Source organism: Tiliqua scincoides, chromosome 8 (assembly GCF_035046505.1).
Source record: "Tiliqua scincoides isolate rTilSci1 chromosome 8, rTilSci1.hap2, whole genome shotgun sequence".
In the NCBI taxonomy this organism is placed as follows: domain Eukaryota; kingdom Metazoa; phylum Chordata; class Lepidosauria; order Squamata; family Scincidae; genus Tiliqua; species Tiliqua scincoides.
In genome coordinates, this window is record NC_089828.1 from 59,929,244 (window position 1) to 59,947,618 (window position 18,375).

Consider the following 18,375-nt stretch of genomic DNA (forward strand, 5'->3'; position numbering starts at 1 on the left):
TCGGTGCCCAGCCCAGCCCGGCCCGGCCCAGCCCAGCCCAGCCCAGCCTGGGACTCACACTGGAAGTACCAGGCCCTCCAGATGGCATTGTTGAGACGGATCTTGTCCCGGCAGAGCAGCCGCAGGCCCTTGAAATTCTTCCACTTGGGGGATACCAGCTTCCCACTGAAACGCCAAGCAGAAGGGTGTGAGTGCGTGCAAATGGGGGGGGGGAGTAAAGGCACTGGTCAGGCTCCTGCTCCTTTAAATTGCAGCAAGTCTAAGGCTGCAATCCTGTCCACACTTTCATGGGAGGGAGCGCCATGGACGATAATGGGACTGATTTCTGAACAGACAAGCCTGGAATGGGTTCTAAACCTGCATGATTGTGGAGTAGAGAGCAGCACCCATTCTCCACCATTTGGACCCAGTGCCTGGAGAGGAATTGCTGCAGCCATACAGATCCCACCTGAAAAGCTCACCTCAGCCACTCACTCCTGAGCCCCACTAGTCCAGGGGTTCCCAGTCTGTGAGCTGGGGCTCCCCAGGGAGCCATGGAAATCAGCCAGAGGCTGCGGAAACCTTGTGAAAAACCTGTGGCCCTCTATAATGTATGTACCGTGTCCAGTAGGTCAAGGGGGCTGCCAGTCAAAAAAGCGTGGGACCCACTGCACTCGCCTCTTAGGGCCCGCCCTGCCCTTGGCAGTCCTGGGGAAGCAACTGTGGCCACCTGGCAGGTCGGTCCTGGCTGCCCTGACGGAAGCGGAGAGAGGGGCTTGCATGGGGTCGCACAGGGAGCGTCCCTGGCAGGGGGTGCCACCCTCCATTCTCTGTCTGTGGCAGGCCTCTCAGCAGCTGCTGCCAGTGCCAGCAGAGCAAGCACTTGTGCAGAGCAGCAGCTTTGGTATCCAGGTGCCTGGGAAGGGTCGGCCTGGTGTTGCTCTGCAGCTGAGTGGCCTAATGGGGCCGAGCACCCAGCACTAATCTGTGTGCACAGCCCCGCACTCCCTGCCAGCCTCGTCATCTTCCAGATGGGCAAGCAGGTAAACACCAGCTGGGGTGGGAAGGGAGCCTGCTGCGCTCCAAGGGACGGGGGGGGATGGGGCTTTGAACCACAGTGCAGTGGGCAGGGGGTCCGGTTTTGGCCAGGTGAAGCGGGGTTCCAGGCCCCACATCTGCTGCGTGCTGGAAGACCTGGGCCCAGTCAATTCCCCCTGGCCCCTACCGCCCTCGCAGAGTTCTTGCAAGGGTATAATTGGGGGAGGGAAGAACTGGGTGCCCTGAGCTTCTCGGAGGGCATGTGGGATCAGCAGGTCAGAAAGACGGGGCGGGAGGGGGGGCTGAGGCTTGCTGGAAACAGGAGGGCCTGTGCATCAGCAGCTAAATCTTCCAGCCCAGCTTCCTGCCCCAGTGGCTCTGAGTCTGGCTTCAGCAAGGCACCCACCCCTTGCCACACTCTGGCTCTCCTGCTGGGTGACATAAAGGTGGCTGGTGCTGGGTGCCTAGCATGCAGCAACTCTCACACACCTGAACTGGACCCTGGCTGGCCATCCTTGTTGCCCAGGACAGCCTCCAGCAAGCGGTCCTTTCCAGGCCAGAGCCAGGCGACCAGGATCCATTCAAGGAGGGCTTATGTGGCTGTCAGGTGCCTGCAGGGCCAGGTGGGGAGCTCCCCCCCCCCATCCCCTCACTCTAGATCTTCCTCTTCCCCTGGAGCCTTTGGCCTTGATCGTCCCCTTCTTGTCCCACCAACCGATGCCAGAATAGCTTGGCCTTGATCCAGCTCCTTGGATGTTGTTTGGATGTTGGACCCGCACCCCACCCCCAGAGGGCACTGGTGAGCCCTGCGTCCTGGCCAGCAGGTCAACCTAGGCCAGTGTTGGCGAACCTATGGCACGCGTGCCAGAGAGGGCACTCCGAGCCATTTCTGTGGGCACGTGCGCGAGCGCGCTGAGCCAGGCAGCCTGGAGAGGGGTGCTGAAGCCGCTGCCTCCTCTCCCTTCACTCCGTTGCCCCCACCTGCCCCGAGTTTGTTTCCCTTCCCCAACTCTCCAGCAGGCTCAGCCAATCAGCATCCAGCAGACTCCTGGCTTTTTCGGCTAGAATGGCTCAGGGCCCTTCACTGGCTGCAGACCAGCCAATCCTGAGCTGCTCTCCTCCTCAGCCATTTGAGCCTTTGCAGCCCGCCTGTCCAACTGCCCACTCAGCCCAGGAGAGGCACAGGCGCGGCTGGGGGTGAGCAGCGCAGCCAGAGACAAATCCTGCGTGTCTACTCAGAAGTAAGTCCCATTAGAGTCAGTGGGGCTTGCTCCCAGGAAAGCGTGGCTGGGATTGCAGCCTGAGAGCCCACTCCTATGCATGTCTACTCAGAAGGAAGTCCATTGTAGTCAGTGGGGCTACTCCCAAGAATGTGAGGGAAGGAGTGCAGCACGGACATTCCTGTGGTGGGGTTGGAGAGCTAGGCTGGAGGGGAGCATAGCTCACAGCGTGGCATAGCTGGAGGGGAGCAGAGCGCTCGGGCCACAGCTTGGGCTTTGTGGCGCTGGCCCTGCCTTATTGCCCGCTGGAGGCTTATCTGTAACAACACAAAACTAACTTTTATATTATCTTAAAGGTAAACCACAGAATTGCTTCTCCAATCCTATTGGAAAAGAAGTGCATGCACAATTTCACATAGCTGTGAGCATGAAATACAGCATGATGCAGCCATCCAACCAGCCCCATTAGAGTTGATGAGACTTACTCCCAGGAAAGAGTGGCCGGGATTGCAGCCTTGGAGCCTGCTCCTGTGCATGCCTACTCAGAAGTAAGCCTCATTAGAGTCAATGAGGCTTACCCCTAGGAAAGAGTGGCTGGGATTGCAGCCTTAGAGCCCACTTCTGTGGGTGGGGCTTTAAAAAAAAATTTTTTTCTTGTTTGAGAAAATGAGCAGCGGTAAGGTCTTGCAGCCACCCCTTCCCTGCCAATATTTCCTTACCCAGCATGTAATTAGTCTGTGGAACTCTTTGCCACAGGAAGCAGTGATGACAACTTGCCTAGATGCCTTTAAGAAGGGATTGGACAAATTTCTAGAGGAAAAGTTAATTACAGGTTACAAGTAATAGTAGGTAAAAGATGTTAATGTATGAGTTGTTTTTTCTAAACTAAAACCTCAGTATTCAGGTTAAATTGCTGTGTTGGCACTTTGCGATAAATAAGTGGGTTTTGGGTTGCAGTTTGGGCACTCGGTCTCTAAAAGGTTCACCATCACTGACCTAGGCAATCCCCAGAGGCCGGCAAAAGTGAAGTGGGGAGCCTGCTCTGCCCGCTTGCCCTGGCCTGTCGCCTGTCACCTTGGCCGCACAGGTGGGGGGGTGCCTGTCACCTCCCCAGGATCTGGGCTTCTTCACCTTACCAGGAAGGGGGCTCCCTCTGTCTGAATCTTCCCCAGTTTTGGGTGGTGGCAGTATTAATTTCTGTCCCAGTTTGGCTCCAGTTTGAGAATGAAATGGCAGCAGGGACGGGGGTGCCAGTTGCAGCGCACCAGGTCTTGCAGCCACCGAATGCAATGGAGGAGCACTGGATTCCAGACAGGCAACCAGAAGGGCCATCTTTGTGCAAGGCAGGGATCATCTGTGGAACCGACCACTGAAAGGGGGTGATGGCCTCTGGCTTAGTAGAGCCCTCAAAAGGGGTGCCTGGGAGAGGAGGGCGGCTGCAAGAGAGGACACTGGATTGATCCTGGAGAGTGTGGTGACTGAGGCTGCCATCCTGTCCACACTTTCCTGGGAGTAAGCCCCATTGACTATAATGGAACTTACATCTGAGGAGACATGCATAGGATTGGACTCTGAGGCCTTTGAACATTCAAACGGGGCTCCATCTGTGTGGCCAAGTACTCCTCGCTGCTTTGTCAGTGAGGCAAAAGCACTCTGCACATCCCTGGAGAACACCCCTAGAGCTGTGCACTGTGGGAAGGGGCCCCTGGGCTGAGCAGGCAGCTTCAGCCACATCCAGGGCAGAAACGAGGCCCTGTCTGTGCTGAACTGTGGACTCTTCACAGGGATTCAAAGCAAACCCTCTGCCTGTGCCAAGTGGAGGGGCAGCTACTTCTGGCTCCCCCCAGGGCCAAGGGGCACGTGCCACTCAAGGAGACCTTCTGCAGACGGAGCAGCAGGAGCACTGAGCAAGGACAGCCAGTGGTGGACCATGGCTCCGGGAGAGCTTTCAGGACCTCCTGCTGGGCAGCCTCTCCACGCCAGCCACCAGCACTGCGAGGGGTTTCTCAAGGTTTGGGTGCCGAAGCACCTTCTTTTTCTGAATTAAAATTTCACAAAACTGTCCCAAGGCGCCCAAACCCATCAAAGTCAACCTCGTGGCATTTTTCTTTCACAAACACACAGGCAGGTCTTTCTTCGTCCATCGTTTCAAGTGAGAGAATGTCCCAAACAGGTGTCCTTCCGTCCTGACATCTCTGAGAAACAGGTGCCAGGCCTGAATCCGGCCTGGAACTGGCAGTGGGCTGCGGGAAGGGAAGATATTCTGCGTGGGCTCAGAGGACTCATGCCAGTTCTCTGTAGGAGAACTGCCACACCCTTTGGTGGCACAGAGGAGGAGGGGGCCGCATCTCCTGACTTGACAGGTGAAAGAGCAACGGGTAGGTGGGTGGCCTGAAGATCGTTAAGGCTGAACTTTGCTCCCACCGTCTGCAGCAAGGAAGGACTTGCTCCTCCCCCTCGGACGCCTTGCTAGGAGAAGCTATGGAGGGTTGTGCTGCAGCCTCTGCCTCCTGGATAGGGCAGGCTACGAGTTCAAAGATGTGGCTATGGGGAGAGCCCACAGGCTCTGAGGGGCCTGGGCAAGAAGCTTCAGCAGCACCAAAGGGAGTGCCACAGGAACCAAGACCCGGGCTGGCCTCTTCCTCCCAGTCTGCCCCTTCCTTTGAGAGGAGAAGCCAATTCACAGAGCGAAACGGTCTTCCAACTGGCCAAAGTAGTGTGACATCCAAGACAAAAACCACCCAGGAATTCTCCTTTCACTCCAGGGAGCCGGTCCCATGGGACATGCTCCTGCTCCAGCCTAATGGGTATGGAAAGGGGGCATCCAAGAGCATTTCCTGGCCAGCTCTAGGTGGACCTTCTATCAGCTCCTCTCTGATACTTTGGAGGTCCAGCACTGGAGAAGGTCATTAAGCCATTTCTGCCCAATGCTGCATGTACGCAACAGGGATCAAATGTGTACACTTGTGGGCTGGGCAGAAATGGATTCAAACAAGTTGGAAAATTAGTCGTGGAAGACTTCCCCAGATTTCAGGCAGGATGAACAGGAAGGAGGATGAAAGGACGAACTCAGCTTCCCAGAAGTCTCTGAGCTGCTCGCCAAGGAATGACTGGGCCTCACAGTCCAGGGCACACATCTTTGCCAACACTGTCTGAGGAAGCAGGAGGTTTCTGCTCCAGCAAGTCTCTGCAAAGCTTTGCAAAGTCTAAAATCACTAATCTGGAACCAAAAATGCTTTTGGCCATGAGGGCACTCATAAGAACATAAGAACACCCCACTGGATCAGGCCATAGGCCCATCTAGTCCAGCTTCCTGTATCTCACAGCGGCCCACCAAATGCCCCAGGGAGCACACCAGATAACAAGAGACCTGCAAGGCTTCCTGGGAATTGTAGTTAAGAACATAAGAGCAGCCCCACTGGATCAGGCCATAGGCCCATCTAGTCCAGCTTCCTGTATCTCACAGCGGCCCACCAAATGCCCCAGGGGGCACACCAGATAACAAGAGACCTGCATCCTGGTGCCCTCCCTTGCATTTGGCATTCTGACATAGCCCATTTCTAAAATCAGGGGGTTGCGCAAACACATCATGGCTTGTACCCCGTAATGGATTTTTCCTCCAGAAACGTGTCCAATCCTCTTTTAAAGGCGTCCAGGCCAGACACCGTCACCGCATCCTGTGGCAAGGAGTTCCACAGACCAACCACACGCTGAGTAAAGAAATATTTTCTTTTGTCTGTTCTAACTCTCCCAACACTCAATTTTAGTGGATGTCCCCTGATTTTAGTCGCTACCCACTCGCTACATTGTGCTGCCTGCAGAGGCTCTCATGCTGCTGAACAGGAAGGCAGCCATTGCCCAGCAGTCACTAGTGGGAGGTAGACTGCCCCTGAACCTGGAGGTTCCATGTGGCTGGCATGGTGATGAAGAGGCTGGTCCTCCACAGTGGACCCAAGATGCCACTTTTGGGCTGCTTTGAGTGGGTTTGAAAAGGCACTGGGATGCCGCCTGCAGCCATTGCACCATCCGCAGGAAATGAGCTCCACATGCTAGTCGAGCACCGGAGGCGAGGAGGAGTCTGGCTTTGTTCTGATGTTCGTGCCCAGTTAGGGGATGTGATCCCCCCCCCACCCCCTCAGGTTCTATTGTTTAGCTCGCCCACCAGGCCATTCCTCAGGAAAAGGGGGTGGTGCTGGGGGGGCAGTGGCAGCAGAGAGCAACTGCGGCACTCCTGATAGCAGGCTGGGCGCCTGCCCATAACCCCCGGGGATCCTTCCAGGGCTGCCTGCGCTGGGCCCGCCCCTGCTGGGCAAGTAAACAGGACTTTGGGAACTGCCTGTTCGGACAGCAACATCCAGAGCCCGGGCTGAGCCTCTGCAAGGAGCCCTGCAGGAGAAATAGTCCTGTGGGGGGGGGGCAGCTTTGCTAAAGGGGGCTTCTGGCTGAGGAGCTGCTGCTCTGGGCACCCAGCCAGTTGCCCATGTTGCTCCATATCCACAACTAAACCTCATTGTCACAGGACATCTGTCAAGCCTGGCTGCTGGGTCAGGCAGACGGAACCATCTCACTCCCTGGTCAGCTCCCCACAGTGGCCCCAGCGTGGGTCTGTGCAACCCCCAGAACAGGTCTCACATGCCAGGCTAGAGCAGAGCCTTCAGCAGCTTTCTCAGAGCAGAAGCCATCCGCGCACAGCACTGTGGTGCCTGGCCCAGACTTGTGATGTGGAGAACCCAAGGGAGGAGGTGTCTGGAGGGAGGGCAGCAAATGCTGCTCTTTGGGGCAGAGAGGGGCTAGCTGGGGGATAGAGCCAGTCCCCACCCGGTGATCCAGGCAAGAGGATTGAGGTGGAGAGGCCACGAGCCCCCAGTACTTGGCAGTCACAAGAGGGGCCTTGCTGGGTCAGGACTGGGCCTTGCTGGGTCCATCTTGCCCACTCTTCTGTCACCAGTCAGACACCCCCAGAAGCTGACATGCAGGGCATGATGGCATCAGCCACCCCTCTGTCTCCATGAACTGGCAATCACTAGCCAGAGATAGAGTGCCTCTGAACCTGGAGGTTCCATTTAGGCATCACAGCAGCTGAGAGGCCTATCCTCTGCTATGAAAAGTATCTTACGCTTGCTGCCTTCAGAACATAAGCTAATGGTGCACTGAGTGAAGTGGCTATTTGGGCTGGATGTGCCCTAAGCCTGAGCTCACCAGCCAGGCCTGTACGCAGACAGGCTTCAGGTGTCGCTGGCCGAGAGGCACCCAGAGAGCGCCAGGAAGATGGACCCGCTTGTTCACGGAGAAGCTTTTGGGGGCTCAGCCCACCTCCTCGGTGAGCAGGAGGGGAAAGGCCATGAACAGAACTTGTGCCCTCTGGGTAGGGCCCCCTGCACAGCCAGTGGAGGTGACCAGATCCTGCTCGGCGCTGAGTGTCAGTGCTGGCAGCAGTGGTGACAGAAACCACCCTGGCTCTGAGGGGTTAATGAGGAAAGGCCCAGCCCTGTGGGGGGGGGGGACGGACTGCTCCATGGGAAGCTGCCTGCCTGAGGGGGGGGGGTCAGGAACCCTCCCAGCCACCCCCTAGTTTCCTGCAGTTGCAATGTCACTCTCAAAGTACTTTGGCCGCTAACCTTTCCCCCCGCTGAAAGGAGCTGCGGAGCCAACCAAGACTCAGCCGAGGGTGCCAGCCGGGGCAGAAGACTGGCACCTCTCCATCCCAGGCCATGCGGTCACAGTGGAGACTCTCGCTGTTCTGGATGCCAGCTGCCCAGTCACCCTGTGGTGCCACTGGCTCTTCCGCCTCCTTGGGGTCGCCAGCCCTGTGCCCAGCCTCCTTTGCCCCCAAGGCTCCTGCTGCCAGGGAGGGAGGGGCCACAGACTCACCTGTAGGCCAGGCTCATGCACTCAAAGAGTCGCGTGAGGGTGGGGTCAATGCTTGGCAGGCACGGTGGCTCCGGCTTGGACCACTGATGGCGCCGCCGGGGCACCAGGTCGCTGTGTGGAGAGGAGACCATGAAGTGCCCGCTGTGGATAACCTGCGAGCCAGCTGGGTGGCTGGTGGAGGGCCTGGAACTGCTGGAGACAGGACCGTCGGAATCCGAATCCGAGTCAGAGTCGGGTCTTGGCCCCAGCTGGGGCTCCAGGTAAGGCCCAGAGAGGCTGGGGTGGGTTGCAGCCATGGCGGGCCCGCTCCTTGCAGTCAGAGCCAGAGCCACATGTGCACACATGGGCCGGGCCTCCCGCTGCTGCTGCTGCTGCTGCTGCTGCTGCTGGGCTTGCTCTGCCCTCGCTGGGCGTCCAGCAGCTGCATTTATGGGACAACGTGATGTGGCTCCACCTCTCGCTGGTGGGCAGGCCCAGACAGTCTAGGGGGGGCAGGCTAGCAGCTACCTCACCTGCCAGCACATGGCTGGCTCACAAAGCCTCAAGGACAGCAGGTGGTTTGCCACCTTTCAACCCAGGCCCTGTCACTGTGCCCTTGGCACGGCACAGACTGGACTGCTTTGCTGCAGTCAGCAAGTGGCCATGTTTACCTCTCTGCTGTGTCAAGGAGTTTCACTTGCCAATTTCTGCAGATGAAACTAGTTAAGAGCACAAGATCCCTGCAGGCCAGGTTCCACCCTGGTCAGTTGGCAACTGTCCACTCTCTGCTCCTGTTGTTGGAGAGGGGGGGCTGCCCCCCCACACACTCAGAAATGGGCTGCTGCCACCAGTGAGCTGGCAAAACAAGGTTTGTTTACCTTGGATGAGAGCTGCTGGAAACGTGTGCAGGAGGGAGAAAGATACCCAGTATTTACCCAGCACTAGTGTGTCCCCGTCCCCCGCCCCCCATTTCCCAGCAAGCAAACACAGATTAAGAGGGGGGAAATAAGGGCGGCGACCGCAGCCCTGGACACCTCGGCACTAATCAGCACCCAAACCGGCTGCACTCCCCGGCCCTTGGAAAAGAACAGCAGGAGGAGCTCCTTCCAAGCTCCTTCCAGCCTTGGTCACCTGCTGTGGGGAGATCGACTTGGAAAGGAGCGTTTCAGCCTTCCAGAAATGGGGGTTGCCGTGACCTGCCTCACAGCGCTGTCTTTGAGTGTTAAAAGTATCTGACATGCATGGAAGTGCTCTGGAGGCAGTGAAGACTCTTCGTGGAGCTGGAAGGCGGGAAGGAGCTCCACGTCATGGAAGCAGGCGCTGGTCGATATGGCCTGGGGAAAGCGGGAGGCTCTCTTTCCTGACCTGCCTAGGGGTCGAGTCCTGGCCGTAACTCCTTCCGTACTTGCACTGGTCGCTCTGCACCACATCTGCACCCCACACAAGAGTTCAGACTAATCCCATTGTCCTTGGGGTGGCCGGACTGCCCGGAAAAGCAGGAGTCCTGTTGTGGGCAGTGGCTTTCACTGTTGTCTGGGAAGTGCTGTGCGACTCTCAATGCCCCCCCCATAGCCTCAAGGCCAGAGGAGGCCAGTGAGACAGGCAAGGCACCACCAGCCTCCAGGCATCATCCTTCCGCCAGCTTCTCTGGACTTGCCTGACCACCCATGGCTGATCTAGGTCACAGTCTGCTCCAGAGTTGGGTCAGGGAGACCATCTCTGAGGCTTGAGCAGAGTCAACCCCACATTGCCCTGAGTACCTCGCCATTCAGAGATTCCAACCTGTACCCTCAATGGGGGACCCAAGGTGAAAAAGTGGCCTTCTGATGCTCAGGGTGACCACATGAAAACCGGAAGTGACTTTCTGAGGCCTTCAGGTGGCATTTTAAGGCCTTCCGTGACTTGGGGAGGCTACGTGCAACCTCCGTGTGTCTCAGACCACCTCCCAGACACCCCGGGGGGGGGGTGTCCTGAGCATCTGGTTCTGGGAGGGTGCTGAAAAGTTTTGTGCCCCTGGGTGCCAGATGTCTTAGCTAACACCACTGGCACAGGGCGACCACTGGGGCCAGTCAGAGGTCTTGGCAGTTGTCTGGAGGTTGCAAAGCGGCAGGCACTGAACTCCCATCTTGTAGCAGAGAAATGCCCCAGTCCCTCCCTCCCTCCACTAAGAGCTTTTTGAACCTGCCAGCCTCGTTTCCCCAGGAGCGCATTTGCCTGTTGCTGCATGAAGGGACCTCCATGGGGTTTTTGTCCCACCAGGACTGACTCTGTAGAGGGATTTTATTCTCCAGTTGCCAATACCCAGTTGAAGGACATCACCTGCAGCTTGGGCAGGCAGGCAGGCTAGAAGCTGTGCCTAGAGGGGGACTTCCGCTTGGGGAGCCCTCAGAGAGCCTGCAGCGTCCTTCTAAGAAGCTGTCCGTATCATTGGGTGGTTTGCTGTGATGTCACAGCTGAGAAAGGGCGGGGCAGATGAATGTTCACGCCCAGGGTGGCTGCAGAGGGGGAAGCACACGGGCTGTTTTCTGGCAGGCAGGCAGGCAAACAACACACAAGGCAGATGCATCAAGAAGCAGCCACCAAATGTCAACCACAGACGCCATTTTCCTGCCTGTTTTGGCTCCAGCTCTGCTCAGCAGTGGTTCTGTTACAGGGCAGCTCCCACCAGGAGTAAGCACTCCCCCTCCTTCCGCTGCTGCTGCCCAGGCTGCCCGGCGGAGGAGGAGGAGGCTTTTCCCTTCAGACTGCCATTGTGTCCGCAGCGATGCTCCTTTGTAGGTGCTCCCATGGTGCTGAGAAGGCCTCCCTTCTGCCTGCATACGAGGAGGAGGTCCGGAGCAGCAGGGAACAGACTGTGCTGGGAGGGAGCCTTGTCAGCTCCACAGAAGTGTCTCTTTCCCCCTGTCGTTTCAAAGGGCAGTGGCAGCTTGGATTTGCCTGAGCTGAGCCCAACAGGGGCCATCTCCGCAGCCTGCAGCTCTGGCGTGTAGCTGTCCTTTTCTGACCGGTTTTTGCCTGTCCTGAAACCACCCGTGTCTTGCTGAGCCTCCGCCACGGAAGACAGAGGCACAATGGCACGTGGGGGAGGGAGGGGACAGCCCCTCGGAGCAGAGGTGGGCGTGATTTCCAAGGGAGCTGGCATGGTGTTGTCAGGCAAGCACAAAGACCCTGTCACCCTGGCAAGGAGGGCGCTGGGGGGCCTTCCCCAGCCAGGCATGCTGGAGGCTCCAGAGCTATCATTAAGGGCTGTGTTGCTATAGCAGCCCAAGAGGAAGAGCCCCAGTGAGGTGGGGGGGGTGGCTGCGTCACCAGGAGGCCAGGGGGTGGCTTGGCAGAGCCCAGGCCTGCATATGCAGCCTTGGCACCATGCCATGCGCCCCTGGCTCTGCAGGCCTATGCGGGGTGGACAGGGAATGCGGGGAAATCTGGCGGGGGGGGGTAGAGCAGCCTAGAGTCTCTGGTGGTGCCAACAGCCTCCTCTTCCAGGGCTGGGGAGATGCAAGCCATGTGCTGAAAAGGCATGCGTGAGGCCAGCCTTGAGGGCCTTCTCAGGGTGGGAATTCTGGGAGGCCAGGAAGCACAGCTCCGCTGTTCATCTTGGCCCAGGGAGCCGGAGTAGCCTGGTGACCGAGAGCAGGTCGTGACGCACAATGCCCTCCGTTCAAATCTTGCCTCTGCTGTCAACATCTCTTATGTGGCCTTACGCCAGATGCTCCCTCTCAGCACCAGACTTTCCCGTCTGCAGTATGGGCGCAGCAGTACCTACAGGGCTGTTGGAAGGGAGCATCAAGGCCATGCTTGTGAAGCGCTATGTACACTCTGAACATGCTGTGCAAAGAAAGAGCTGCCCTATGGTACTGATGATCGAACCGGAAGCGGGATCTGGGGGCTGCCACTTCTTCCCCGTTGAGCCCTCCCTCTGCGCCCCTCCCTGCTAATTGCCGCCTCCCCTGTGTTCAGTGTTGCACTGCACTGCACTTCCTCTAAGCAGAGAAAGTGAATGAGCCAAGGAGGGCTGTCTAGAGTGGAAGCAGCCCAAAGAGAGGCGCTGCGTGTGGGGAGCGGGCTTGCCACTAGCGCTGCACCCCCAATGGTTGCTCTGCATGGTTTCACTGGCACCTGCCCTCCCCCCCCAGGGGCTCAGGGCAGCACACAGCGTCTCCCCGCCCCATTCATTCTCACAGAACCACTGGGCAGTGGGGTCATGGCGCATTCTGAAGGGCAGGAGCGCATCCTGCCCCACTCCCATCCCATCCCAGCCCTTAAGTGCCCTCTGAGACAAAAACCAGCCTGACATTCCTTCCCTCGGGTCTTCTCCTGCCTCTTTTTTCTACTGGAAACGGAGGATTCTTCATTTCATCTCAGACGCCTGGAATCCCTTAAATCAAATGTATAAAAATTGATAAATGGGAAATAAAAAAATACCTCAGAAACATCTAAAGGGCAGATTTAGCGCTGACCTCCCACTGTGCTCAGTAGAACGTATTCCCAGGTAGATTTGCGAAGGAGCTGGCAGTTGTGAGGAAACAAGACCTACAGCCTGTCTCTCTGGCTGTCCTAGGGAACGATGATGGATTCTGGGCTACAGTATTATGAGGAAAGGCGACAGCGTTTGGAAAAAAAGGCATCTGAGGGAGACATGATGGAGAGTCCAGTCCTAGCCCATTTCCCAGCACCGGTGCAGCCGCAACGCAGCCCCCAGGTAAGGGAACAAACGTTCCCACATCTTAAGGGGCCACTGTGACTGCACCAGCACTGGAAAATGGGATCGGACTGGGCGCTGAGACATGCAAAATTATGCAGGGGATGGATAGAGGGATGCAGTGGCGTAGCTAATGATCGTGTAGCCCAGTGCCAAGCTCAAAACGATGCCCTGGAAGTGATGTCACAACCGGAAGTGATGTCATACCTTGGCTTTTAAAAAAGCAAAAATTGGGGGGAAACCTGCCTCCACCCCCCAGATGCTTGCCACCTGCTTGCTCTGCCGCCACCCCCTAGTCAGTGGCATAGCTAATGCATCTACCTGCTACCTGGGGTCAAAGAAGGTTTTGTAGCCCCCTCACGACAAAATAAAATTTAATTAAGTAAATTAAAGGTGTACCCCTTATCGGTTAGAGAGGCTGTGCTGGGCTGAAGAGGGACAGTGATTCTCCCGCTGCTAAATATAAGAGGATCACCACTTGAAAAAAGTGCCTCTATCCAGTTAGCAGGGTAACTGTATTATGATACATGGAAATGACAGCGGACTCCTGTTAACACCTTATTGGTTCCATGCTGCATCATATAACATCTAATTGGCTCTCAGAAAAATCAGTCTCATGGGTCAGTTTTGAATTTAAAAAATCCACTTTCTGTTCCATAAGGCAGTTGTGTTTTTCTGGTTTTCTGGTTAATTGGCCATAACTTTTGATAGAATACAGATATTCCAATGACGTTTGTTTCATTGCATTCTGCATTAAATTACCTTTCATATATATAGGGAAGTTCTTTTCCCTCATGCACAACAGCAGAACTAGGGGACATCCACCAAAATGGAGTGGCAGGAGAGTTAAAACATAAAATTTATTTAGCCAGTGTGTAATTAGTCTCTGGCACAGCAGAAGGGACTCATAGAATCAGTGGATGTTGGCAAGGAGGGAAAATGTCATGGGTTGTTTTCAAAATGGTTTTGTTGTTAATGGCATGTCATGTTAGTGGTGATAACTAACAATGCAGTAGTTCAGGAATGTCATAGTTTCCAGTCTCTAGAAAATGCTGTAAAATGTATGCTTTGAGAAGAATGTACATGGAAGAGGCTGTAGCTACATAATTGATACATTTATACGAGTACATGGAACAAGGTTAAATGGTTTTTTGGACGAAAACCTAGTATGCTGATATGCTTTCAGACCAGAAACTCTTTGCCAGTCTCCTCATTAAGTGTGTCGTGCAGCTGGAATTGATACAGACCATTGACAACATAGTATTTTACCCAGCAACGAGCAAGAAGGAAGATGCCGAGCATATGGCTGCTGCTCAGGTAAGAAACCTCAAATATTTTCTAGTGTTGCAACCTCTTGGCTTTGCATTTTGCTGATATGTTAAGGGGGCTGGGGGCTAAGAATAGGCCCTCAGTTTGGCTGTATTTGTCGTAAGAGGCGACTAAACAGCCACCGGGTAGATGGGACTCGTCAGCCTAGGAAGGCAGCTCATCTAAGAGAAGGAAACTCTGACCTCAAACCTCCACTGCCTTGTGGCTACATCCAGTTCTGGAAAAGGCTTCAGGAGTCAACCTCGAGGCAAAATCAGGAGCCGGAGTCCCTTAGGCAGTTCATGGCTGAACACAGTCACGTTCTGGCAACTCCTGCGACGCCGCTGGAACCAACCGTATTGGCTTCTGCCTTTCCATTGGACCATTCCAGCGACGTGGAGAGGGGGGATTTGCTGCATGGGTAACAGCCTATCCTCCATACCTTCTTTACCCAGGCTTCGCGCACTGGAGAGGACACTCCAACTTCGCCATACGGCGTCGGCACAACACGGGAAGCAGCAGTTTACCGGTTATAAGTCTTTGCTCGATTGGCGTAGAGCATGACGCCAGGGGCTGCTTCCGACGGTGGGAGAGATCATTGCATCTCATTGGGCAGCTACCGCCCGCCTTAAGCTGGGCAGTCCCCAGCCAGTAAGGTGTTGCCTCGCCACGGTCCGTTAACCTCATGGGGTGCGTGGGGTTTAGGGTGAAAACCGACAAGCGGATCGACAACTCTGCACCATGCAACAGAAAACAGAAAACTACTGCCCTAAAGCTGGGCACCTGGAACGTTAGGACAATGACACCTGGCTTCTCTGATGACCTGCAAGAAATAGACGACGCACGCAAAACAGCTGTCATCGACATGGAGCTGAGCAGACTGCAGATGGACATCGTCGCCCTTCAAGAGACTAGGCTGCCAGATTCCGGATCTGTCAAGGAGAGAAATTTCTCATTTTTCTGGCAGGGAAAACCACCAAACGAAACCAGGGAACATGGCGTTGGCTTTGCGGTCAGAAATACCCTGCTGAAATCCATCATCCCACCTACTGTGGGAAGTGAAAGAATTTTGTCCCTGCAGCTCCAGTCATCAGCAGGACCTATCACTCTCATCAGTGCTTATGCACCGACTCTGTCGTCTCCAGCAGAAGCCAAAGACAAATTCTATGATGACCTGGCCACCACTGTCAAGAAAATCCCTGTAAAAGAGCCATTGTTCATCCTCGGCGATTTCAATGCTAGAGTTGGTGCTGATAACAGTTCATGGCCCACTTGCTTAGGTCAGTTTGGCACTGGGAGGATGAACGAAAATGGCCAACGCCTGCTAGAGTTTTGCTGTCATCACGGTCTCTGTGTCAGCAACACATTCTTCAACACAAAGCCCCAACATAGAGTCTCTTGGAGACATCCAAGATCAAAGCACTGGCACCAGCTCGACCTGATCCTCACCAGACGCTCCAGCCTTCCCAGCATCAAGATCACACGCAGTTATCATGGTGCTGCCTGCGACACTGACCACTCCCTGGTGTGCAGCAGAGTGAAACTGCAAACAAAGCGACTGTACCACACGAAAAAGGAAGGAAGACCTCGCATTGATACCAGCAAGACCCGGGATCAGAGAAAAGTGGAGGAATTTGCACAAGCGCTTGAGGAATCTCTTCCAGGCCCGGCCGACGCAAACGCATCCAACAGATGGGAACATTTCAAGAATACCGTTTACAACACCGCCTTGTCCATATTCGGCAAGAAGACCAACAAGGCGGCAGACTGGTTTGAAGCCCACTCTGAGGAGTTGACACCAGTCATTGAGGAAAAGAGGAGAGCTCAAGCAGCATACAAGGCCTGTCCCAGTGAGCGCAACCTGCAGGTCCTCCGAACTGCTCGCAGCAAAGTCCAACAGACTGCCAGGAGATGTGCTAACGACTACTGGCTCCAGCTCTGTTCCGAGATACAGATAGCAGCTGACACGGGCAACATCAAGGGGATGTATGATGGTATCAAGCAGGCCCTAGGTCCAACACAGAAGAAAATTGTCCCTCTGAAGTCTGCCACAGGCGAGGTCATCCAGGATCGGGCGCAGCAGATGGAACGCTGGGTGCAGCACTACTCTGAGCTATATTCCAGAGAAAATGTAGTCACCGAAGAAGCACTGAACAACATTGAGTGCCTGCCTGTGCTGGAAGAGCTTGACAGTGAACCAACCCTAGAAGAACTTCACGTGGCCCTGGACTCCCTTGCCTTTGGCAAGGCACCTGGAAAAGACAGCATCCCTGCTGAAGTCCTAAAATGCTGCAAAGAGATCATCGTCACTGAGCTGCATGAAATCCTCTGTCTCTGCTGGAGAGAAGGTGGAGTACCTCAAGACATGAGGGATGCAAACATCATCACGCTGTACAAGAACAAAGGTGACAGGGGTGACTGCAACAACTACCGCGGCATCTCTCTCCTTAGCGTTGTAGGAAAGCTGTTTGCCCGAGTTGTACTAAAGAGGCTCCAGGTACTTGCAGAGAGCGTCTATCCAGAATCGCAGTGTGGATTCCGAGCCAACAGGTCCACCACTGATATGGTATTCTCCCTTAGACAACTGCAGGAGAAATGCAGGGAACAACGACAGCCACTCTTTATAGCCTTCATAGATCTCACAAAGGCTTTCGACCTGGTCAGCAGAGACGGCCTCTTCAAGATTCTCCCCAAGATTGGATGTCCACCCAGGCTCCTCAGCATCATCAGATCTTTCCACAAGGACATGAAGGGCACTGTTGTCTTCGATGGCTCCACATCAGACCCTTTTGACATCCGAAGCGGAGTGAAGCAGGGCTGTGTTCTTGCACCAACCTTGTTTGGGATTTTCTTCGCTGTCCTGCTGAAGCAGGCCTTTGGAACTGCAACAGAAGGCATCTATCTCCGGACCAGATCAGACGGAAAGCTCTTCAACCTCTCCAGACTGAGAGCAAAATCCAAAGTCCAGCTGAAATGTCTGCGTGACTTCCTCTTTGCCGACGATGCAGCTGTCACTACCCACTCTGCCAAAGATCTCCAGCAGCTCATGGATCGTTTTAGCAAGGCCTGCCAAGATTTTGGACTGACAATCAGCCTGAAGAAAACACAGGTCATGGTTCAGGATGTGGACTCACCTCCCTGCATTACAATCTCTGAGCATGAACTGGAGGTTGTCCATGACTTTGTGTACCTTGGCTCAACGATCTCCGACACACATTCTCTCGATACCGAGCTAAACAAGCGCATCGGTAAAGCAGCTACCACGTTTTCCAGACTCACAAAGAGAGTCTGGTCCAACAAGAAGCTGACGGAACATACCAAGATCCAGGTCTACAGAGCTTGCGTCCTGAGTACACTTCTGTACTGCAGCGAGTCATGGACTCTTCGCTCACAACAGGAGAGGAAACTGAGCGCTTTCCACATGCGCTGCCTCCGACGCATCCTCGGTATCACCTGGCAGGACAAAGTTCCAAACAACACAGTCCTGGAACGTGCTGGAATCCCTAGCATGTATTCACTGCTGAAACAGAGACGCCTGCGTTGGCTTGGTCATGTCGTGAGAATGGATGATGGCCGGATCCCAAAGGATCTCCTCTATGGAGAACTCGTGCAAGGAAAGCGCCCTACAGGTAGACCACAGCTGCGATACAAGGACATCTGCAAGAGGGATCTGAAGGCCTTAGGGATGGACCTCAACAAGTGGGAAACCCTGGCCTCTGAGCGGCCCGCTTGGAGGCAGGCTGTGCAGCATGGCCTTTCCCAGTTTGAAGAGACACTTTGCCAACAGTCTGAGGCTAAGAGGCAAAGAAGGAAGGCCCATAGCCAGGGAGACAGACCAGGGACAGACTGCACTTGCTCCCGGTGTGGAAGGGATTGTCACTCCCGGATTGGCCTTTTCAGCCACACTAGACGCTGTGCCAGAACCACCTTTCAGAGCGCGATACCATAGTCTTTCGAGACTGAAGGTTGCCAATACAATTAGTCTCTGGCACCCCTTGCCACATGTGCTGATGTTGTGATGGCATCTAGCCTGGACTGGGGATTGGACAGATTTCTGTAGGAAAACTCCATCCCAGGTTACAAGCCGTGATGGGTCTGTGCAACCTCCTGGTTTTAGAAGTGGGCTGCCTCAGAATGCCAGCTGCAAGGGAGGGCACCAGGACGCAGGTGTCTGCGGTCTTCTGCGCTCCCCAAGGCACTTGGTAGGCTGCTGTGAACAGAAATAGGGGAAGCTGGACTCCAGGAGCCTCTGGCCTGATCCAGTTGGGCTCTTCTGAT

General features: G+C 55.3%; 1 protein-coding gene across 1 annotated transcript in view; it reads right to left on the bottom strand.

The window, feature by feature from the left end:
• The window catches only part of MLXIPL (MLX interacting protein like), a 24,595-nt gene extending 16,191 nt beyond the window's left edge, over nucleotides 1-8,404 (bottom strand). Inside the window, exons 1-2 of the mRNA XM_066636493.1 lie at nucleotides 8,109-8,404; nucleotides 59-165 (exon numbers count right to left, since the gene is read on the bottom strand). Of these exons, the coding sequence (XP_066492590.1) occupies nucleotides 59-165; nucleotides 8,109-8,404 (403 nt within the window). The remainder of the gene's footprint in view (nucleotides 1-58; nucleotides 166-8,108) is intronic.
• Between the last annotated feature and the right edge of the window lie 9,971 nt (nucleotides 8,405-18,375).